This window comes from Tachysurus vachellii, chromosome 15, assembly GCF_030014155.1.
Source record: "Tachysurus vachellii isolate PV-2020 chromosome 15, HZAU_Pvac_v1, whole genome shotgun sequence".
NCBI classification, from domain to species: domain Eukaryota; kingdom Metazoa; phylum Chordata; class Actinopteri; order Siluriformes; family Bagridae; genus Tachysurus; species Tachysurus vachellii.
In genome coordinates, this window is record NC_083474.1 from 6,524,969 (window position 1) to 6,549,498 (window position 24,530).

Sequence of the window (24,530 nt, forward strand, 5' to 3'; positions counted from 1 at the left end):
ATTCAGCTTAAATACATGGAGATACTGTAAAGTATTATACATTAATTGTCTTTATATCAGCCCCACTAGAATAAACATTCATGATGGCTATCTTGTAGAGAATACTGTGACTTCTGATGTAATTTCTAACAAGTTTGGAGACTTTCGTTTGGTGTAGTGATCTTGTCCACTCCGCAAGGTGGGCATACACCATGGACAGGATGCCAGTCCATCGTAAGGCGGGCACACACAAACACACACACACACACACACACACACACACACACACACACACACACACACACACACACACACAATATTTTATTATACTCTATTTCATGATAATGATGGCTGTTACACTTTCTGAACAACTTGATTCTTCTTTTATATTGACTTTTTTGAGTATTGTTTTGTACTTTAATCCAGGCCTAGATGTGGTGTCCATAGACCTGGTAAACTGCTTTTAATTCAGCCTTTTTTTTTTTTTTTTTTTTGCCATTTTTGTTTCAATTTTCCAACTGTAGATCTTACAGGTGAAGTGGGGGTCTCATAGAGTTTCTTATTATTAAAGGGAAAAGCAGAATGGTGTTACTATAGATATGATGTTCTCTGGAAATTACAAAAAGCAAAGAGTTGCAATATTGGCAGAAAAAAAACAAACCACATCCTACATATAACTGTAAATTTTCATTGACATGTAATTTCTAACAAGTTTGGAGACATTTGTTTAGGGATCTTGTCCAGTCATCCATGCACTGGGTGTAAGGTGGGCACACACACACACACACACACACACACACTCATCCACGTTGGTAAGTTAGCATTTTTTGTCTATAGCCAAAAGAGGTTTTTAATATATATTTCAGTGTGGTTTTCCTTTAATCCTATAACAAAGAATAGCTACTTGTTTTAATGTTTTTGTGTTATGTTTTAACTTAGAAGATTTGGGTATAGTGTAATACACTGGTTCAATCTTAACCCCTCTGGGAAGTTTTGTAAACATGGCATGATGGGAAGACATCGCCCTCTTGTGGACGTGGAGGTATGTCAGGATGCAGAATACCACTTAGTCCAAAAAAGCTGTGCATAAATCACACAATGAACCTGCGTTAATTCTGATTATTCTGGCTATTGAATATTCATGAATTACTTTTTGGCTTTTCTTGATGCAACAAAACTGAAAGCTATTAGGATCAAAGTCCAAACTGTAAACACGTTTATACAGTGTTAATTAAGCCACTTTAAAACCATGAAAACAATCCTAGTTAAAATGACTATTTTATTTAATTCTATGGGATCTATCAATGAAAAGAAAGAAACCCTAGATTAGATATTTTTCATGATCGATTAGAACAAGTGCATTAATGATTTCCTTCCTGGCCAAGGTGTGGAGCCTAGTTACAAAGGACGGATCTCAGATGGCTTAATCTGGGATGTATTAGTAAACTAGATAGACTGTAAGCGCCATTATTATATACGAGATGTAGTGCACCTAGCAAGGGAATAAGCAGGGATTTGGGATACGGCCATCGCCTGATCCAGGATCAGCCTTGTAGCGAGCGCAGTGTCCTATATTGAAGGAAGCCGCACAGGCCCGCCATTTCACTGAACGCCTTTCTGGTCCTTTTAACACGCCTGCAGGGTGGTGAGAAAAAAAAGGAGGAGGGGAAGAAGACAGTGGGATTTGGGGCGAGAAAGGGATGGAAGATGAGTCAAAGAAGCCGTGAAATGTTTTCCGTCAGACTTTTAACGATGTAAGGATTTAATAAACGTTAGCAGATATTAATGATCTCGAATCGGTTCGGGATTTTTCGTCGCGTTCACTCGGAGCTCAGGCTGGGTTTCTCCTTATAACTCTATATCTCGTTTTTATTTCATCTTAACTGTATTATTCTACGACCACGGGTGAACCGAGGAATAAAAAAAACCTACTCGTGTTGTGATTGTTTTGAGAAAAATCCGATTTTTTTGCTGTTTTATCCGCGTCGACGCGCTGAAGATGTCGGGCCAGAGCATTACTGACAGGATCACAGCCGCTCAGCACAGCGTTACCGGCTCGGCCGTGTCTAAAACCGTCTGCAAGGCGACCACACACGAAATTATGGGTCCTAAAAAGAAACATTTGGATTGTAAGTATTTTATCGAAGTGACACGTTCAAATGTGTTTGTCGCAGTGACCACAAAAAAGATGCCCAAGCTTCCGTTGTTATGGCGATGTTTAACGGTAGCCACAATGGGAAGCTAATGCTAACAGTTATTATAACAGTCACAGCGGTGAGCGTTGCTTTTCTTTCTTTACACGTTATTTAAAACGAAATAAAACATTTTTTTTTTTTGCCTAAGAATAAGCTAATATAGTTTATACGGGTTTATATGAGTTTCATGTAGGCCCAGCTATAGACAAAAGATGTAGACAAAGATGAAAATAATCTCTGGAGGATTTTCACATTGAAGCTGCAGGAAACTGAATCAGCTTCACATCTGAGTCCATGAGCTCCAGGATCCATCAGTTTCATCTGCTATACAAGAGTAATGTACATTTAAGTCCTCATGACTGCCAGCAAAGATGTACAAATGTCTTCAGTTGACTGTATTTTCGTCGATGTTGGTTGTTGGATGTCACTTCAGTGTTAAAGTGATGCTGATTTGATTGCATTTCTATCTAGACAGCATGTGCAGTATCCTTTAGAGTGGTTCACGATCCCTGTCTAGAACATCATAGAGATTATATTATTTATTCAGACTGAGATTTCATTGATTCATTGACACATCCACACAGAAGTAAGGCGGTGTAGAGTTTTGCTTAAGGCTGGGATTCGATCTCACGTCCCTTCGAATCCTTCGCTTCTTATTTGTACTTTTCTTTAGTTTCTGTCGCTTCCTGAGTTAAACGTTAAAGCACCAGATCGAGATTGTGTGTGAACCGAGAAACCTGTCATGTGCCGAATCAGGACTATAAACGTATCTGCATGGAAAATGCAAATACATTCAAATCTTGTCTACAAGACTAGAACCGATTTAGTCCTAGGGATAGTTAAGCCTGCTCGTGAGGTCAGTAAATGGCCACCAGTTTCTTATATCCTGGTTTCATTGCCACCTTAAATGCATATATTTAACTCATGCACGTGCACTCATTTCTACACATTTCATAGACTTCTACTTCATATTTATTTATTCCCAACCACAAAGGTCATTAAGAAGTAACTGAATGTGCAATAGATAAATATTATTTAAACTTAACTTTATTTAAACTTTTATCTATCTATCTATCTATGCTATGTGAGTTGTCTAGTGGTGTGTATTCATTCATTCATTCATCTTCTACCGCTTATCCGAACTACCTCGGGTCACGGGGAGCCTGTGCCTATCTCAGGCGTCATTGGGCATCAAGGCAGGATACACCCTGGACGGAGTGCCAACCCATCACAGGGCACACACACACTCTCATTCACTCACGCAATCACACACTAGGGACAATTTTCCAGAGATGCCAATCAACCTACCATGCATGTCTTTGGACTGGGGGAGGAAACCGGAGTACCCGGAGGAAACCCCCGAGGCACGGGGAGAACATGCAAACTCCACACACACAAGGTGGAGGCGGGAATCGAACCCCGACCCTGGAGGTGTGAGGCGAACGTGCTAACCACTAAGCCACCGTGCCCCCAGTGGTGTGTATTGTGTCTGTAAATCTAGATAACTGGTAATAGACTTTTGTGTCTTTTTAGCTACTGGACTCGAAGCAGCTTTAGCTAAAAGTAAACATTTTAACAAATCAGATTTTCAGTGGTTGTGTTCTTTAACTTTCATCCTTCTCCCCAAAACAGTTCCTTTCAATGCTGACGTACTAATATTGTCCCAGGTCTTGTCTTGTCTTGTCCACTGATGTCTGTACTGTAATTGCTTTAAAAGGCGTTACCGTATAACGTTGGAGTTTTGGTCTATAGTAGTAGTATGTATGATGAAGGATTGCTGGTCCAGGCAGAAGTCGTGTATCAACACAAATCAAAGTTGGCATCATTTGCAAGCCAGTCCAGGCAAATGTCTTATCAAAAGTCAGGCTTGCTCATTCACAAAGCTAAAAAAGAAGTTTGGTAAACCATATGAGCAGTTTAAGGCATGAGGTTGGAGTGGGATTTGTTTTGTTCAGCTTTATGTAAAGAAGAAATTTCAATTCCAACACACACCACAGAGATAGCAGTTACCTGCCTCTAGCTCACCTGCTTCACATTACATCCACATTTACTTACTGCAATTATTGCAGTCATTTCAGTGTATATTTGCAAATTGTTGCCTCATTGATTGCTGTGTGAGCCTTAGAAGTTCTGTGTTTGGTTGTGAATATCGTGACTTGTTTATTGACGTTTACAGTTTCGCTTGATCTTTTCTCTTTTGATTTGGTGAGCATTTGCCCTCTCGGTTTTCAGTCCTTTGCGTATGTCAGTGATAGTGATCTACGTAGCTGTGAGTAAACTCTGCGCTCAGGCCATTCCCCTCTCACTGGGTTATTGCTACAGTATCTAATTGTTAAGCCCAAGATCAAAATTGAATTTAAAACAATTGATCTCAGCAGCTTTAATCACGAATGTCATCCCTTTACTTACTTGACTTTTTGTTTGACGTTTGAATAGACACTAATTACTTAAGTAGAAGCATGGTATTAATTCTACAAAGGCAAAAACTGTAATAGTTCCTATGTAATAGTTTATCCTATTTAGTATATAGTTTAGTATATAGTTTAACCATTATCATTTCCTGGATTTGTTTGAATTTTTTAACTATCATAAACCATGATCACATTAGGAAGTGACTATAGCGTTGGAAAGTTATTCGACACCTTCGAAGACTTTTGCTTGACATTCCACGCTATCTTGAATGACCTTGAATGTAAATATTAAACATAATTTCCATGTGATGTGAAGCATCATATTCGCTGTATTGCAGTCTATTTTTCAGTTCATCCAATGTCTTGGCTTAATTAATATTTACATACAATTACAATAATTTTATAAGTCACTATTAAGTGACTTCAGTAAGGAATTAAACTTGATAGACATGATCACATGTCACAATAATCCATGCTGGAGTGCTGCGATACGTTATCACCCTGAAGAATAGTATTTTTTTTTATATAAATGCACAGTATAAAGTGTATTATTTTGCTTATATACTACAACTATTTACCAAATGTTACAATTTTAATTTAGAAATGAATGACACCATTGCCCTTTTTAATAATTTATCGTTACTAGGTTACATGAAGTGTCTGCTATACATGTCTCTATAGTATAATTAAATAATATTAAAAACTGTTATGGTTTGTTAAAATAACAATTGGCTTTTGTGTTTCTTTACCTTAAAATAAAAAACTAAATAAAGTTAAACAAAACTACGAGGAACAACTTGATGGTTACTGTACCGACATTCTCATCTAGCACCAATCTTATGACTATACTCTGTTCTAGGGATGCACCGATACCACTTTTTCTCTTCCGATCCGATTCCGATACCAGAGTTTGCCAGTATCGGCCGATACCGATCCGATATCTGTGTTCTTTTCTACCTTTAAAACTAAAGAATGTATACAACTCGCTTAGTTATTAAGATTTATTTGTTTTACTGTTGCATGAAAGAAATGTCTGTTTGTAAAAGAAATGCCTGTGAACTTGTGCCTGCTTGTGAACTGCATTTAGAATTGATTTATTTATTTTATTCTGAACAGTTTTGTGCACTGTGCTATCTGGTACGAAGCTAACAGCACTAACAGGACACCACATTATGTTTATTCGGTTGTTATGAGGTACAGAACCTCTTTGCAACTCTCACATTGTTTCGTCCCCTTTATAGATCTCATCCATTGTACCAACGAGATGAACGTGAACATTCCTCAGCTGGCTGACTCGCTGTTCGAGAGGACCACCAACACCAGCTGGGTGGTCGTCTTCAAATCCCTCATCACGACACATCACCTCATGGTCTATGGGAATGAGGTCAGTGCTGATTTTGACCATTTCTAGCATTCAAGTTTATTTATTTAAACGTTGACATGCTAAGAAACACTGTCGTCTCGTGTTGCTTTGCAGCGTTTCGTTCAGTATCTGGCCTCCAGGAATACTTTATTCAACCTCAGTAACTTTTTGGACAAAAGTGGTCTACAAGGTACTGCATGACACTAGCAGGAATTTACTTGATTTAATAAATATTTAACTTGCCTGACAGGGATGTTTCTGGTCTCTCATAGGTTATGACATGTCAACATTTATTCGGCGATACAGTCGATACCTGAATGAAAAAGCTGTGTCGTATCGACAGGTGGCGTTTGATTTTACAAAAGTAAAGCGTGGGTAAGGCATCCGATCCGTTATTTTAAAAACATCAGTAAATCCATGAGCTCGCACAAATCTCAGAATTACCATATACATTTTCTTTCAAACCATTATAAAATGCTTAAATGAATAGGGATACAATCACTTTGCTAGAGGTTCAGTATGAATAAATTCTCAGGACAAACCACTAAAGTAATGTGTCCTAATGTTTTCCTTTAGGGTTGATGGAGTGATGAGAACCATGAATACAGAGAAGCTCCTTAAAACCATCCCGATCATCCAAAACCAGATGGACGCCCTTTTAGATTTCAATGTGAGTTTAGCACAATACTGAACGTCATATTCTGTTCTCGATTCCCCTGATGTGTTTGTTATTATTTCAGCTTGTACCACTTTCCACCAGGTCTTTTTTTTATGTTTAGCAGCATATCCTTCTGTGAGGAAAATCTAATTATTGTTCTATGTCCAGGTCAATGCCAACGAGCTCACCAATGGGGTTATTAACGCAGCCTTCATGCTCCTCTTCAAAGACTCAATCAGGCTTTTTGCAGCTTACAACGAGGGGATAATCAACCTGCTTGGTAAAGCTTTTCTATTTTCATGCCTCTAACGCACATTCGAAACAATTTTTATTGCAGTGTGTGGTTATTAATATATGGTTGGATATTATTATTATTATATAACAACATTATTATTATTATTATTATTATTATTATTATTATATAACAACATTATTACTTATGTATATAAGTAATTATATTTATATGTATAATTATACATGTATTATATATATGTAATTATGAATGTAATCTAACATTAAGTAGTAGAGTTACAAAAGTTTTTTTTTTTTGTGCCATACATTTGTAGTTTTTTTTGTATTCCTCTTTATGGATCGTATTACATTCTCTCACCTCTCTTTACCAGAGACCAAATAATGGAATAATGGATCCTCCTGTTTTGTTGTGTCTATGTCCAGCATTGAATTTCTTTATCACATCAAATCCCAAGCAAGCCGTGGTGCTTAATGGCTCATACGAAAGGAGACACTCAGGGTTTAATGAATTTGTAAATATTTCTGATTTTCTTAAGCCTACTAGGGGAAATATATTCATAAAAACTTCCAAAAATGCAAAATTTGAATGTGAATTTTTATTTCACACAAATGTTGATAGAATCAATGAATACTTATGCTTAAATTTACAAATAGCAAAAAAGGTATATACATTATTAAATAATGCAACTGGGGGGCACGGTGGCTTAGTGGTTAGCACGTTCGCCTCACACCTCCAGGGTTGTGGGTTCGATTCCCGCCTCCGCCTTGTGTGTGTGGAGTTTGCATGTTCTCCCCGTGCCTCAGGGGTTTTCTCCGGGTACTCCGGTTTCCTCCCCCGGTCCAAAGACATGAATGGTAGGTTGATTGGCATCTCTGAAAAATTGTCCGTAGTGTGTGATTGCGTGAGTGAATGAGAGTGTGTGTGTGCCCTGCGATGGGTTGGCACTCTGTCCAGGGTGTATCCTGCCTCGATGCCCGATGATGCCTGAGATAGGCACAGGTTCCCCGTGACCCGAGGTAGTTCGGATAAGTGGTAGAAAATGAGTGAATGAATGAAATAATACAACTTGGTAATAATTATTTTTATTGCTTTCTTCTGCATGCACAGTGCTGCATTACAATAACTGCACATGTGTTTAAACTGTGCTACAGTGATCTGAATTCAGACAATATCTATAGCTATTTGTGCTACGTGTTATGACATTCTTTAAGCACTGTATAAGGAACTTTATCCTTATTACCACTACACTGGTGCTCCATTTCTGCTCTCTAAGATGCCCCTTGTTTATAAGCTTCTAAAATTTGAAGCCATTTTCTTCAAGTACTAAAATTCTGTGTCATTTTATCCCAACAGAGGTAAAAACATCTCACACTGAAAGCCATCTGTGTCCTGACTCATTTTATATCAGTCCTGCAGTGATAAAGTAATTCATTCGATTATACTGATCGAAAACGTCAGAGAAGTCGATTTCCATTTCGCTGTCAGAATGGAGCACCAGTGTAGTGGTGTAGTACACAGTGCTTAATGAATGTCGTAACACGTACCACAAACATGTACGCATAAGTATTCATTGATTCTATAAGTGGATTAATTTCATATGCTTAAATATGATTAAGCGTGAAGCAGAATGAGAATATTGTGTTCCCAGTTGCTGCAGATGCCAATAATATGAAATGATTACCATTGAATGATGCGCATCCTTTAACTATATTGTAAAAAAGAGGACAGACGTGAAGCTCGAATCATTCAGAATTAAAGCCTGGAATTTAGTTTAGAACTACAGTAGATCTGAAATGTCTACATGCGCATGTTGAAACTACAGGTGAAAAAACAAATTAAAATAAAGAAAAATCATGCAAAATCTTTTTTTTTTTTTTTTTTTTTGCTTTTTAAGCTGTTAAAGAAACCAACACAACCAAAGTGAAAAAACAAAGAAACTGTTTTAAAGTCAAACATAGTTGCATGAGTGTTAAATCAGTTCTAATTCAGCACTTTTAAGGTGGATCTTTTGGGGTAAAATATGTATACTATCAATACACCAACATATCATATCTTTTGATTTTGTGACTTTCTGTAGCTTTACACCCCTACGAGCTGCACAGTTAGGGACTAGCTAAATTTTATTATCTGGAATATACTGAAAAAAATAAATCACCACCTTTATCTGGTGTCTCTTAAAAACGGTCATTTTTTCAGCCCCTGTTTGTAAGACGATTATTTTGCTCACTGATTTTCTCTCCCTTTACAGTTTAGGCATTGTTTGGTATCAAGGCTCCTTTTTAAATATTTCTGGTTCGATGCTGGCATCATAAGAACGTCAAAACTAAACATATTCTGTAAACTTCACAGCCCTGAAATGTATTTATTTATTTATTTGTTTAAAAAAAAAATTCCCATTGCCTCAACTGTGCAGATTAGATATTTTATGAAATGTAATGAAACATTTGTGTTCCCATCCACAGAGAAGTATTTTGACATGAAGAAGATTCAGTGCAAAGAAGGACTGGACATTTACAAGAAATTCCTCACCAGAATGACCAGGATTTCTGAGTTTCTCAAAGTGGCAGAGGTAAATATCTCTTGCTGTAGTGTGATGAAACATTTGCGTAGGTGAGCGCTGTTGTAACATTCACGTTCTTTACCTATGACAGCAGGTGGGGATCGACCGAGGGGACATTCCTGATGTTTCTCAGGTAACACCACATATATCTGCTCTACACTAGCTTCTTAGAGAACATCTATAATAGAAGTTCCAAGCTCACTGCATTCTTGCTATTTTTCCCTGCAAGTACTTTATTTTGCTCTATTAGTAACTGACCTTAATATTCTAAAAAAAAAATCTTTGCTATTATAGTTTTCTACACTGGGCTTAAATGAGACAAAAATTGCATGAAGCTTACTAAAGATATGCATGTAACTAAAAAATCTTCACTTTGCTTTTCTTAACTTTCCACTACAGCAAATAAAGGTGTTTGGAGCACAGCTGTGACTAGATTGATTGGAAAACTACTCACCGAAAACGATTTGTTCATTATGTCACAGTGTAAAAACAGCCACGTAGCAGTTATACCAGTCCAATCATTCAATACAAACTAAACCCAAGCAACAATTTAAAGCCTTAAAAATGACAGTATTGTTACATGGGCCTGATAGAAATAAACAAATATTAAACAGGGAATAAATTAGATGCTTTCAAACATCAAAATGTGGATCTCTGATCAATACCACCTTTATATTCTGTATCTATCCTTATGTTTCCACTTCCTGTCTACCTTCAGTTTACAGTATGTGTAAGTACTTCTTTACTCACTTTTTTGACTCTGCACTTGTTTTCTGCTACGTTTTATAGTTTATTTGATTGCTCTTTCTTCGTGGCATTTATTGGCTGGTTTATGTTTCCTGAGCACATGGGTGAACTGAATAATTACTTGCTTTGCCTCAGGCTCCCAGCAGTCTCCTGGATGCTTTAGAGCAGCACCTGGCCTCTTTGGAGGGCAAAAAGGTCAAGGATTCTACTGCGGCCAGCAGGTACGCTCTGCACGCATGGTTTTCTGAATCAGCATGATTTCATTAACCGTTTTTTTACTCTTCATAAGAATAGGCTTTCATGACTTACCTCAAATAGACGCCTTTATTTTTGTCACGTATACATTAGAGCACAGTGAAATTTTTTCTTTACATCTCCCAACTTTGGAAGTGAGCCTCAGAGCACAGGGTCAGCTGTGATACAGCACCCTGGAGTAGAGAGGGTTATGGGCCTTGCTCAAGGACCCAACAGTGACAGCTTGGCAGTGCTGGGGTTGAACCCTGATTAACCCCTTGAACTAACAATTTTCAGCACATTGTGCCAGAATAGGCCACAATTCAGTGAAACTTAATGCAAAGTTAGTCCTGTTGTTACAGACTTGATTGAGGTAGGGTCTCCGATTTTTGGGAAATGCTTCAGAAAACTGAGTCGGGCCGAAAACTAAACAAAAAATCGAAACAAACGTGTAGCCAATGAGCAGAAAGGGGCGGGTCTTGTCAATATGTGCGGAGAGAGTGTTCAGTGCGCATGTGTGCCATTAGCAGAAAGCGGTTTTAACATTGACATGGAGGATAAAAACAAAGAAAGAAAGTCGAAGAAAGACTTACGATAAGGCAAGAAGTAGGACCGTGTTAATATAGGATCAGCTTTCCAGCGCTGGAGAGAACTGAAGGAGCGGGAAGGCCACATATTCACAGATTGGAGTTTCCCGAGTCAATAACTCCTGAGCTAAACGCTGTTACTACACAAATAACACCTCTTTTCTATGTAGAGACGCAGCTACAACCGTGTTTTGTGTAGTAACAGCGTTTAGCTCAGGAGTTATTGACTCGGGAAACTCCAATCTGTGAATATGCGGCCAACTTTACTTAAGACGCCGAGGCGCTTTTTTCCTTCTCGATAGGTGAGTAACATTGGTTTTGCTTTGTTTCACAGAACTAATATATGCCGTCCTTTACATGATTATGCTTGTGTGTCATTTTTGCTTGTTTGTTTATCTGCAATCATATTGTTCTTCTTTATCAGCTATGATAAAGACACATTTCTTTCCAGTAGTTGCCTGGGTTGCGTATGTATGTGTGGGCGGAGCTATCAATACAGGGGTGGGACCCATTTGGGTTAGGGGCGTGTTTGTTTTGGTGATTTTAAATGTCAACATTGGCTTTCAAAAATCGGAGACCCTGCCTTTAAAGGTGCCCTTACACACAAAACCGTTTTTACTTGGATTTTTTGATCTGTGTTAGGTCCATATGTGTTTGTGTTGTGTCGTGAATGTGAAAACGAACTGCTACCTCCCCAGTCAGTTCTAGCCACTTAAAAGACATAAGCAGAGAAATCAGGTCAGTTGGAAAAGCTGGTCACTCTGACGTGAGTGACTGAGCTCATTACTATTCATGAGCTCTCCCACTTGAGACCACGCCCCCAGAATTCGTGTAGCTCAGTGAGTTTCCTATACAGCAAGGATGGCTGAACGTCAACGGGCTTGTGAAGAAGCCATTCCTGCCGCAATTCAAGGTGATTGTAAACAAATTTCCTCTAGCCTAGGCTACTTATGAATAGTCATGCTCTCATATCCTAGCGGTTAGCCAATCGGAGCCAAGCAGCATAGCTCATTTGAATATTCATGAGAACTGTCGCAAATCGAGCTGAGTCTTCCTGCAGGCTTTCTATACCACACTAGAATGGCTTGAAACAAGGTAACCAAGGCATTTTTTCCACAAAAAAATGTTACAGAGTCCATGGTAAACTTCAGACATTACCAGAAAAGTAATGAAATACGTGTGGCAGGGCACCTTTAAGGTAGTATGTTGTATCAAAATGAATACTATGCATTATGTTCTATTTTTAAGTAGCATGTTGTTTATTTTTTTTTTTTTTGTAAAGAGAGTATTATGGAGATAATATTCAGTAATGTAACTGTATTTGGCTATCATAGGGCAAGCACGCTTTCCAATGCTGTATCGTCCCTGGCCAACACTGGCATGTCTTTCACCAAAGTGGATGAGAGGGAAAAACAGGCAGCCCTGGAGGAAGAGCAGGCACGTCTGAAAGCACTGAAGGTGACCTATCAGATTGCATTATTTACAGGGAATGATGTGAAAATAGGAATCTTCCCCTTAAACCTATGTGTTGCAATTGTTACTTATAATTCTGCTACCTGTAAAAAAGTTTGGGCATACCTGCTGATACAAGGGTTTTCTTTATACAGTATTGACTATTTTAGACTAATAATGTCATCAATACTATAAAATAACACGTATGGAATTATGCAGTTACCTAGATGTGCTAAGACAGCTTTATATTTTCAGTTGTACAAATAATATCTTCTTGATGAAATAGGCTTTTCTCAACTAGCTTCATAAAGGAGTGTGATTGTTGGCTGCTACTCGGAAGTTATTTGGCTGGAGAAACAACATAGTGTTTAGTAAAACAACTTGGTTCAATCCGTTCTGCTGGATCAATCCTGAGCTCAGGTTACTGCTTGTGTAAATGTTTTTTCCAATGTCTATATGAGTCTCTCTGGGTTCTTTGGTTTCCTCTCACCTGCCAAAAACATGTAGGTAGATACGTTATGTTAAATTGCCTCGAGGTGTGCCCCTAGGAGAGTTTGAACATGTGTCTCTGGTGAACTGCAATGAACTTGGGCTGTCATCCATGGTATATTGCTGCCTCAACCCTGACAAGGATAAAGAGGCTACTTCTTTTTATCATTTAAATTTGGCTTAGAAACAGATTTCAACGATCACACTTTATTAAAATGACTTCAAAACATTGAAAACTGTATGTTCAGTTTAACATACCGCACCTTTAATTTATAGAATTGTTTTTGACTGGCAGCTAAATTGTAATGTCTTTGATGGCCAATCATCATGTAACTGTGGCACGTCTCTCCAGGAGCAGAGGTTGAAAGAGCTTTCTAAGAGGCCCTCGTTTGCCACTACAGACACATCTCCCGTGTCCACCACAGCAGCCAGCATCAGTACAGCTCCTGTCATTGACCTGTTCTCCACCCCGAGCTGCTCTAATGGGTGAGCCTTTCATCAGATGTGTTTCTTACATAATCTAGCAGCCATGGATTTCATATTTAAGCAGAAAATATTTGTGTATGTGTTAGGGGTCGGGGGATAAAAACAGACCCAAATGCAGGATAGCATAAAAATAAACAGATTTAATAACTTAAAAAAAACACGAAACATGGACACAGACTCGAGACAAGACAACAACATGACAACAACAGAGGATTCCCGCTGCTTAAGGCAACGCGGCTCGACTAAACACTAAGGAGGAGGTCAAGACAAGGGCGGGGCAGACACGTGAACACAGAACATCAACAAAAGCACGTGGCCAAAGTCCGGGCTGAGTCCTGACAGTATGTAAATATAAAATGCACATATATGTGTGTGTAAATAAAGGAAAACAGAGGCTCATGCTTCATGAAAAAAGAGGCAAATACTTTTCAGAGGCATGCATTTGGCATTTTTATTTTAATATGGCCCTTAGACATCAGAACTTCATATGGTAAAGTTAAACATGTGCAAATTCCACTGACCTGTTTCACTATTCATCACTGCAATCTTTGGGGTATACATGTGATCAAATGAAGGGAAGCTTGTAGTAAAAGCAGACAGTGCAGTTTGTTTAGTGTCTACAGGTCATTTGTAAATGTGACTCGGGATGTGCAGACATTAGTTATTATTAGCACATTACTCAATTAATATGCACATTTATGTACAAATGGCACTTTCTGGTATATTTTTTCATCAAGTCCTCAGTTAGAATCGGGATTGAGACTTGTCTTTGTATTAAGACTTGCTATATGGCTGTATAAAGCTCTGTAAGTATAAGTATAACTATAAGTATAAGTATAGTCATAATTCTTTATATATATATATATATATATATATATCCCTAAATGATATTATTAATTAAAGTCAGAAGAAAGGATTGTAAAAGGCAAACCTCTTTTACATCATTTTTTCCACTAAAATGTTCATTGGTGTTAGTTATTTTCAGGTTTTAATTCAGTACTCACTTCCTATAGCAGTATTTCAGTAACAGCGTAACATCTCAGCAGTGTGACACTCATGAGATTTTTATTTGTGCTTTTATGCCTGGCACAATAGATAAACAGTAATAATCGAAAACTTTCTAGCTGATTGCATGTGTTTTACTCATCTTTTGTTCTCATTTACTGACAGATGAATTCTTACTGCTTAGGGAGAGAGAAAGATAAATATTACAAGAAATATGTGGCGTAATAGGGCTCAGGTGTTCCATATTAGTTATTATCACTCTGCCTTGTCCCCAGATACATCCCTCCCAGGGCAGACCCATGATAAAACCATGTGCCCACCTGTGACATACCTCCCCTACCACCCAAATGAACAAGTAAGCTACTACCACCTGGTTCCCTTCCCTATGAACCACTGGGAATTTAAACACAAAATGGATAGAAAGTCCAGGGAGTGAAGCAGACATACTCTGTTGTACAGAGAGCTGCTTTGACACTAACAAAGACCTGCTGGCACTGCTTTGATCACTGGCTCTGCCATTTTTATGAGATCAGCTGGCAGGCTCATGTGGAGTCTGAGAGGTGGCAGAGACAGGGAGTTATGGAGTTTGTCCTCTGACTGTTCTGCCACCCAATTTATTGTCCTGCCTGGTCACGGTACCAAAGTGTACATCTACTGCCAAGACACACCTCACACTGTACTACTCAGGACTCACTAACTCCTAACTCCACTGTGAGTGAAGAGTCCTCTGCTTTGGCAGATCACAGTTTGTGTGAAACCCGAATTAACCACAATTTTCTAAAGTGTACCTCCCGAGTTGTAAGCGGCACTGTGATGCCATGGGGAATTAAGGGGAGAAGAAAAGAGACTAATGAGTATCGTGTGACAATTTAGACCAGACACAAAGATCATCTAGCAGCAAGTGGGTTCAGTTCTGAGATTCAGGGACACAATCCATTAAAAAGATAATGACAATTATGACAAAAATGACAAAAAACAATCCATCCAAAGATTTTTTTCTTTGGATGTTGGTAAAGCCTGCATCCTGCTGCTTTTCCTTTATTGACTCACCTTCATAAATCAAGGCTTTTGTCATGTAACGGTTGTGTACAACAGGAAAAATTAAGGTGTTCTATTCATACCGCATGTAAATCAGACACTAGGTGGCAGGAGATTCCACACTCGAAATTCCATTCGATCAGCTTTGGCCGAATCGTTTGCTTTCAAATCTACATAATTCATGTTGAGGTTGTGGAGGGCCATTGTTTTTTTGAATAATGTTGGTACAGTATCTGATTCTCAGTAGTTCTAACCTTTCCTTAAATCTGAAATCCATATTATTGAGTTATCGAGTAATTATATCAACATCAAATGTAACAGTTATAAATGAATATAAGCAATAATGAAATTATATTACTACTATCTAGTAAACACAGTAAAACTCTGTAAAATAAAAATCTTTTTATTAAAAAATATTTTAGTGAATCCTTAATAGAAAACTTAATTTCATACCACTAACATAAAATGACTTTTTCTTTATTCCCAGCACTTTGAAGATGGAGAGTGACCTCTTTGACTTGAAAAGTACCTTCCAGTCATCCATGCAGCCTGGGCCCTCACTATCCACACCATGGGGAGGTATAGTGTAAATTCTCCTCCATCTCTGTACGTCAGTGTCAGTGCATGATCTAGTCTTCTCCATGTTTTCATACTAAAGTCTTTCCTGTTCGACTGTGTTATTCTTTTCTTCTTCATGCTCTATCTCTCTCCCCTTTGCCCGCTCAGATCCTTTTACTTCTTCCGAAGCTGTCGAAGGCTCCATCCCTACCCTAAACCCTTTTCTAACCAAACATGTTGATCCTGCTCATCCACCTGCTGTGTCGTCTGATGGCGTTAGCTTTCCTTCTAGGACATCAGGTCATGAACTATTTGGCGGTAAACACACTTTGCTTTTCTTCTTCTTCTGCACTATATAGTTTGTTTTAAGAGCATCATATTACCATTAACACCAGACTGATGTCAGTTCATTATTTTTTAATTGGTACTAAACACGTTTCTCCTCTACAGTGTATTTCTTTATACTCACAGACAGCTACCTCAGTCATAACTGAAATCTTTAATTGGTTACAACAGATAAAAAAAACAGTGGCCTTTGTTTCAGGATACATAGTGTGTGATGTTGTTTCAAGCAGTGCAGTTTCTTATAAAAATCAGTACAATACTAATATTTCTTATTCCTAAATTGTTAGAAAAAACATTATTACTGTTTTATTATTATTACAACAATTATTACATTATTGTTACAATATTACAACTATACCACTGTGGCCATGAATAACTATTTATTCATTGATAAGTGTATAATCTGGTTAAAAGATCTGGTTGAAAAGTGATTTTGTTTTCTTTTCCACTGTAGATCAATACAATCCATTTACTGATTCAAGCTTACCTGTATCAGCCAATTACAAACAAACAGTGCGGATAGAACACTTAATCTCAGCTTGTATGATGGCAGACCATCCCTACATATATTATTCAATAATATAGGGCTTCAGTGCAAAAGGGATGATCAAAAGCATATGACAAGTTGATCATTTCTAGTGAATGCCATTCGAATTTTGAACAAACACAGACACGTAACGCAGACCGGTGATCTGTTACATGCAAATATTGACCCTGGCTCTAGTGTCCACTCTTCAGACGAATATAAAATGCATCTCTCTTCAAGTGTTACTAATGTTCGAGATGCCATCTCTCCTTCTCTCCACTGTTGTGTTAGATTCTTTTGGTCAAGCGTCCATGATCCAGCATCTCACAAACCCCTCTCCCTTCCCACCCGAGCCTTCCACTGTAGCAGGTCTGTTTCGAGGTAGGGGGCCTGTGACTGCAGCTTGCTTTTTCGCTACCTTTTTTTGGCGCCTTATTTCTCATGTCAATTCTGTTCTGTTTCCTGTTTCCCTCTATTACACCTCACCCAGTTTTGTCTGATGTTCCTCTTGCCAGACTGATCACTTATGCTTTGTTCAATTCAAAACCACTTGTTATAAATTCTTACCAAATGTGAAATAATGCATACACTATAATTATGCTACAAATTATCACAGTTTACTGACTAGGACCAAGGACCAAGTACCAAGTCTTTTCACATCAAAACAAGGCCAAAACAAGAGGGCGAGGCAATAATCAAAAACTGTGAAAAGAGAACAAATTCGTTGATGAGAACCAGGCATGACTTATGAAAAACACAAAATCACTATATAGGGTGTGGAGCCCATCAGCTCTAATGAAAGCTGGCTGGAGATCATACCTTTCCCTGAAGAGCTCTCTCCAGGACAAGCTCTCTAGTTAGCTCTTTGGCAAGGATCGTGGCAAATGGGGCAAAGTGCTTGAAACTTCCTAGGAGTGGATCCAGGATGTCCTGTGCCAGGACCCAACAATATTCCTCGGGACAGAATATCACATCAGCCATCACCATAAGAAACACTGAGATGTGAAGTGAATCTCATTACAGTGCCACCTGTCAAGGGGTGGGGTATATTAAGCAGTTTGTGCAATGAACTATCTCTGGGTTTTAGCTGAGTCACTTGCTGTTTGCTAAGTGCTGTAAATGTATATTGTGGAGAGCTAGGCGACACTGAGTAGCCACTGTCCAGATGCTTGTGGGTGGTGAAATGGTGTGAGCAGTGAGGCTGTTTTATTGGCTGGATTTATGCAACTAAACCCAAGCTTGCAAGACCAATCTTTAGCGGTGATCAGCACAGCAAGTTCTCAGATGTGATCAGGGATGTTGAGGAACTGAAAGAAAGAACAGCTTGCTGGCAAGCAGAATTCTTGGCTTTGGTGCGCATATAAGATGATTTCACAAGTTGCTAAATGCTAGTGAGAACTGATTGCACATTAAACAGTTTTGTGTAGTAACACTTGTGCGGTGCCCACAAAGACATTCGTCCACGTAATTAGGTCATCACAGACTGACAGGCACTCTATTTTTTTATTTACAAAGGGCATCAGCTTTAATGTTCTTGTATGCTGGACCTAACAAACGAAATAGCAAAGCTAAAATAATAAGAAAATACTTTGGGAACCGATAAAACGAGGGTCTTACCCTCCACCAAACATGATGCTGAGTGGTGTCCTCCTTAGTGGAGTGGCATCCTCAGTTGGAACAAAGGCAGAGGAACAACCCTGGGGAATCAGGGCAGGAAAGTCCATAATGGGACATGACCATCCCAGAGATGGTCTTCCTGAATGTCCTTGACAATATTCCTAGGTCTCAGACAGTCCAAAACAGATCCTGGGTTTCCACAACAAGCCCACTTCGTCTGGAGCCGGCTGGAGTCAATCTGTCAGCGTGGCATGATTGAGCAGGGATATAGACGAACCATGGTATATTTAACAAGAACATAACAAAAAAATCACTTAACTTAAACAAGACATGGTACTAACCTAAACGAGAGCACTCAAAAACCTTTTATTCTGTAAATGACTTTTGATTCTGTAAAACGGAGGGAAAAATAGCTGTATTTCCAAAACAGTTAAAGCAATATTAACCTTTGAATTAAAGCTAAAAATCTATACTTTGTTCACATCTTGACTGAGACTGCCACTCTTAATGAACAAAGCATACATGTTAAAGGCATGGCAGATGTTTGTACTGCTTTTACCCTACATGTACCTTTTTTTTTTTTCTTTCTTTTTTTCTTTTTTTTGGTGGTTTTCTTGTCTTTTGTAGGATACGGACCTCCACAGGTTCCCTCTCAACAGAGTACAGGGGAGCTAAATGTTGACTTTGAGTCTGTTTTTGGAAACAAAGCTGCTTCCTGTAATAACCTGGACACCAATGGTATAGTACGCTTATAATGAAAGCTTTTATTTGTGTGACTGTGCTTTTAGTTCTTTGTTTGTGCTTTGTTTGTGCTTTTCTATTTGGTCGAGTCTCATACCGAAGCTGTACATTTCACTTAGATATTTTTATCTCTTGTCATTTGGTTGAACCTTTCAGGTGGGATTTTGAAGCCCACAATGGCTGGCTCTAACCAGCCTTCCTCTCAGCACCCAGAAAAGATCATGTCAAATGACCTAGATTCCTCTTTAGCAAATCTAGTTGGAAGTAAGTCTTTATATATAGAATTACTTAACGAATGTCTAGAATATATGCCTTTGTGTTCAAAACTGCAATAAGTTAACATTTATTTCATTTATTTAATTACTAAAATGGATGTTAACTATTTCTAATAATCTCTGTTCCAATGATTACAGACTTGGGAATTGGAAATGGTACCACTAAAAAGTGAGTCATTTTATTTTTCTTAGATGGTTAAAGCAAATTCACTGTTTAAAGCATTAACTGGCTCTTAATGTGATGACAGTGATATCCACTGGAACCAGCCAGGAGAGAAGAAACTGACAGGTGGAATGAACTGGCAGCCCAAAGCAGCCCCTTCCACTACATGGAACCCGGTCTCAATGGTAACATTTTGGAGCACGGTTGTATAACGTCGCTGTCGGGCGGAAACCTCGTATGTCCAAATTTGGTCAATTTCATATTTTTTCACATATCGATGCTATTGGTCAGTCCCCATGTGGGTCTGTTATTTTTATAAGTTATTAAACAATCTAAAGTCTTGAAAATAGCTTGAACGCAAATCTCATAACTCCATTGGTCACTTCAACTGTCCACCTCTTCTTCACTCCGCGGGAGAGCTTCGCGGCATATTTCTCCTCAAGAAGAGTCGCAACGAATCAACACGTCTTCTGAGGTAAATGTCTTCAAAACACTGGGCTCAAAGAAAAAAAAATCTTGACCCCTGCTAGTTCTGGTGCTCGTCTGAGGACAGGAATTTAGCGCAAGACAATCCAAGGTACGGCGTTTTTTTAATGTCCTGCAAAATAACGGTTTTGGAGATACGAGGATTCCGCCTGACAGCGACGATAAGAAGCTTTGCAAAGTAAACTACTCATGGTCTCACTGGTCTTACTTTCTGTCTTAAAGCCTCCATCAGTTATGGCCTTCCCTGCAACAACCCCGACAGGCATGATGGGATATGGACTGGTAGGTATTTTGAGCTTAAAGCTACAGAATATAAGATTTTGGGATTCCACCCTTTGCCACTGCAAGCTGTTTATGGAAGACAATTTTGGTGGTTGTGTTCAACTATCAAATATAATTGAAAGGTGTCAGCAAACCATGTAATTCACACCAAGTAATATGCTTAAATTTTAGTGCCACCTTATGCTTAAAGCAATCTGTTTAACAAAAGGATAATGCTACATGTTCACGATAAGGATTGTATTGTGTCTCACTTATCAGATTTTATTCACAGGTCAACTTTGTATTGATCCATTCTTCTTGTTTCATTTTTTTTTTTTTTAATATTAATGTTCAATTCTTGCAAACTTCCTTATTACCTTTTTACCCAAGTTGAACACTTACTAATTGAGACTCTAATTTTGAAGTGTTAGGAGTGTTTTTTAAAGCTTGACTCTGTGTAGCCCCCACAGTTGCCCTCAATGGCTATGATGACACAACCCACAATGATGTACACACAACCGGTCATGAGGCCATCCAACCCATTTGGAGCTGTGTCCAGTGCACAGGTATGTGTTTCTGCTTGTGTATAGATAAAATATAGTCCAGTGAAAGCTCTGTTGTTAGTGTACTTACTTTATATGCTGTATAAAGAGAGGTAGAACGAGAACTCACTGAGGTTCAATGTCTTCACATCGACCATGAGACCAAAAGATCTCTTTTCCAGCCTGCAGGCCTCTTTCCTTTGTGTATTCCTTCCTTTTACCTGTCTAAGCTCTTTCCTTCTCTGATTCTCTGTTTGTGTCATGCTGTCTGCACTAGCCCTCTGCTGCCTCTAGTCCCTCCAGTCAGAGCCCTCTTCGAGCACCAGGACAAGACCCCTTTTCACAGCTCTCTCTCAAGGATTTCTTGTAGAACCTCATCTCTTGTCTAGGTACTAAACAACTACATGGCCTCTGTGCTGTTGTGTAGTTACTGCATGACCCCTGTTCCTGTCGATGTACCGCATGACTTTTATGCTTTCTTGATCTAGACGTACAAAACTGTTCTCATTTCTGTCCTCTTACAGTTACCCACTCACCTAATTTAGGTTTGGGTGTGTTCAAGGCTGTTAGGGGGCAAAAAAAAGAATAGTTTTAAGGGTTTTAAGGTCCATCTATCAGTTTGTGGGTTAACCAAACATTTTTTGAATATTCATTTTTTTTCATTTGTTATGTTGAATGTTAATGCAAACTGGTAGGTATTTTGAGCTTCAAGCTACAGAATATAAGATTTTTGGATGCCACCCTTTGATAGAAAAATGCCTCTGCAAGCTGTTTACTGAAGAAAATTTGGAATAAATGGATTTAATAAATATGGAAACCACTGTATCCAGGTAAGAGTTGCAGTGAATCTATGGCCTATCCCGGGAACAGAGATAGTGTGAAGCAGCAAAGCTATGCACTTTACTATTGTTAACACTTGTACCATTAATACAAATGTTAATAGAGACTTTTAGTAATGTTAGTTTTTGTCTAACTCAAAAAAAATCTGTGAAACAAACTATGTTTACTATATTCTCAGTCCATAGCAGGAACAGTCTTCTTAAAGTGTTACTCTCTGCTCCAGTGCTTGCTGAAGATCGTACTGTACATGCATCGGAATGCAATGTTGTGTATAAAAAGTACATTCAAGACTAATCTGGCAAAGAAACCAAAAGCTTAACTATAACCATTTTTTTGCCAAAATATTTGTCAGGTAACATTTATGAATATAGTGTGAATAAAAATGAATATGAATATTGGATTCTAATATGATTGCTCTGGAAATGAAATTATATTCATGTAGTTTGAGGCTTTTAATGTCTTGGTTTTTATATATATATATATATATATATATATGTATATATATATATATATATATATATATATATATATATATATATATATATATTCATTAGTATGAAATAAAACCTTTAATGTTTTGCTTGCAGATGCAGTTTATGTAACACAAGCTGAATTCTCTCCCTGAAGTCAAAGCATTGTCCAGCGCAGCTCTGTGGTCTGTGCTGTCCTGCTCTTCAGATGAACCAAACATGTCTAAAATGTCAATGGTGCAGGACCAGAAGGTGTAATAAGACTGAGAGCTTATTAGAATCATTTTGTAATTTGTCTGCGATATGAAGTGATGCTGCTGTTCTACCCTGATGGGGATTCCTCGTGCATTTTATAATCTGTAAAGATAGGTAAATGGGACTGGAGAGTTTAACATTACGTGTGAGAAAATCTATGTTAATGTTCCCTGTTGCCGTTTACTTTTTTTTTCTTTTTTCTTTCTTTTTTTTTTTTTTTTAAACAATGGGCAGAAATCTCCCTAACTCAGTCAGAAACGCCTACAGTAAATAGGACGCAGTGATGATATTTTACCACTTTCTTTAGTTTTGTCTTTTTAATTATGTTCAGAAATAGACCTCACTTGTGTGTTTGTATTTATTTATGGTTTATACTCAAAAAAAAACAGAACACGTATGAATGTGTATGCATTGGAAAAAACGTTAAATAATTTAACCTTACACATGGGTGTTGGATTGTATAAGGCAATTAAAGCAATTAGAGATTTTAAAATAGCTATGTGAAAATAACACCTGTAAGTTAAATGATATAGAACACTAAGTATTCTCTATGTTTCATGTCTAGAAATACTCTTTGTAGATCAAGCATTCACAACTCAGAAGTATTGGGCAGATACGATTTAGAACCTGGCGTGCTGATCTATATAGCCGATAACCATACCTAGGGTTTTTGAACTGAGCTGTCCAAATATCTGCTCGGGGTTAGACCTGGGAAGAGATGTGTTTCTGCATTATGCATGGAATGCCATTGTTTCACATACACAGTTCAAGACGGCTGCCTGTCTGAATGTGAAGATTTGCCCTCACATTTCAGACTTGATTAAAGCAAGCCACTTCCCCCAGGACTGCTGGCTGGGCCCACTTGCCTAATTTGATATCGTAATGGACAAAGGTCATATTTATCACTGTATATCTATCATGTAACATACAAAAAGAAAGTCTTGACCAAAAGAAACATTGTGCGCTGTTGACCAGTGCGTTATGTATATACTGAATACTGGGTGTTTAGCTAAGGATGGATTGAACTGCGAAAGCAATTCAATTGAATCCGACTTTATTGACGTTCTGCTGAATATTGTCGTCCTCACAGATTGTTTTCTTTTGTTTACATATTTAAAAAAATGTAAGAAAACTAGTGTAATTTTTTTCAAATAAAGTGCAGCTTCCACAACACACGCTGTCGTCTTTGTACTTGTGAGCTTGTAGTTTTTTTGTCAAGCAAAGTTCTATTATTCTACCAACAGAAATGCTTCCGGAGTCCATTTGAGATATGCAAGACGATACAGGAGGCCTATGCACAGGACTATATAAAAATAATATACACTGTCTGGCAAAAAAAGTCACCACTTACAGTATGTTTAACTGAGCAAAAAGGTCATTTGTTTAATATGCAAATATGTTTCCATACACATAATATAGTATACATACAGTATTATTCATGTTACAAAGGTTTTATCTGGATGGCTGGATATTTACTTGCATGCCGCAATTAGAGTTGATTATATAAATACATTGATGAACTTAAATCTAGTGCTGCTTTGCTGTCTCACGTGTGGAAATAAGTTCAACTCAACCAGTCGAGTCAGTCAACTCAACTGTAATGCCTTTGTTTATTTTACAGGGAGTTCCAAAATTGTTCAAAATGTACAATTTGCACAGATTACTATTTATAGTAATAATTCATTCATTCATTCATTTTCTACCGCTTATCCGAACTACCTCGGGTCACGGGGAGCCTGTGCCTATCTCAGGCGTCATCGGGCATCAAGGCAGGATACACCCTGGACGGAGTGCCAATCCATCACAGGGCACACACACACTCTCATTAACTCACGCAATCACACACTACGGACAATTTTCCAGAGATGCCAATCAACCTACCATGCATGTCTTTGGACCAGGGGAGGAAACCAGAGTACCCGGAGGAAACCCCCGAGGCACGGGGAGAACATGCAAACTCCACACACACAAGGCGGAGGTGGGAATCGAACCCC

General features: G+C 38.3%; 1 protein-coding gene across 9 annotated transcripts; it reads left to right on the forward strand.

The window, feature by feature from the left end:
• The first annotated feature begins 1,551 nt into the window (after nucleotides 1–1,551).
• picalmb (phosphatidylinositol binding clathrin assembly protein b) lies at nucleotides 1,552–23,699 on the forward strand. 9 transcript variants are annotated; one of them, XM_060888288.1, is made up of 23 exons: nucleotides 1,552–2,108; nucleotides 5,827–5,969; nucleotides 6,063–6,138; nucleotides 6,221–6,323; nucleotides 6,525–6,618; nucleotides 6,775–6,886; nucleotides 9,322–9,428; nucleotides 9,511–9,552; nucleotides 10,302–10,387; nucleotides 12,322–12,445; nucleotides 13,281–13,414; nucleotides 15,945–16,036; nucleotides 16,184–16,333; nucleotides 16,815–16,901; nucleotides 17,178–17,267; nucleotides 19,131–19,241; nucleotides 19,401–19,508; nucleotides 19,658–19,688; nucleotides 19,768–19,867; nucleotides 20,391–20,450; nucleotides 20,891–20,995; nucleotides 21,249–21,360; nucleotides 22,399–23,699. In XM_060888288.1, exons 1-22 carry the CDS (start codon nucleotides 1,979–1,981, stop codon nucleotides 21,339–21,341), a joined length of 2,178 nt encoding a protein of 725 aa, XP_060744271.1. In that variant the 5' UTR covers nucleotides 1,552–1,978; the 3' UTR covers nucleotides 21,342–21,360; nucleotides 22,399–23,699. The 9 variants fall into 9 exon arrangements, with proteins under 9 accessions (XP_060744271.1, XP_060744264.1, XP_060744266.1 ...); XM_060888281.1 differs by lacking the exon at nucleotides 16,815–16,901; XM_060888283.1 differs by lacking the exons at nucleotides 16,815–16,901; nucleotides 21,249–21,360.
• Nucleotides 23,700–24,530: the final 831 nt, after the last annotated feature.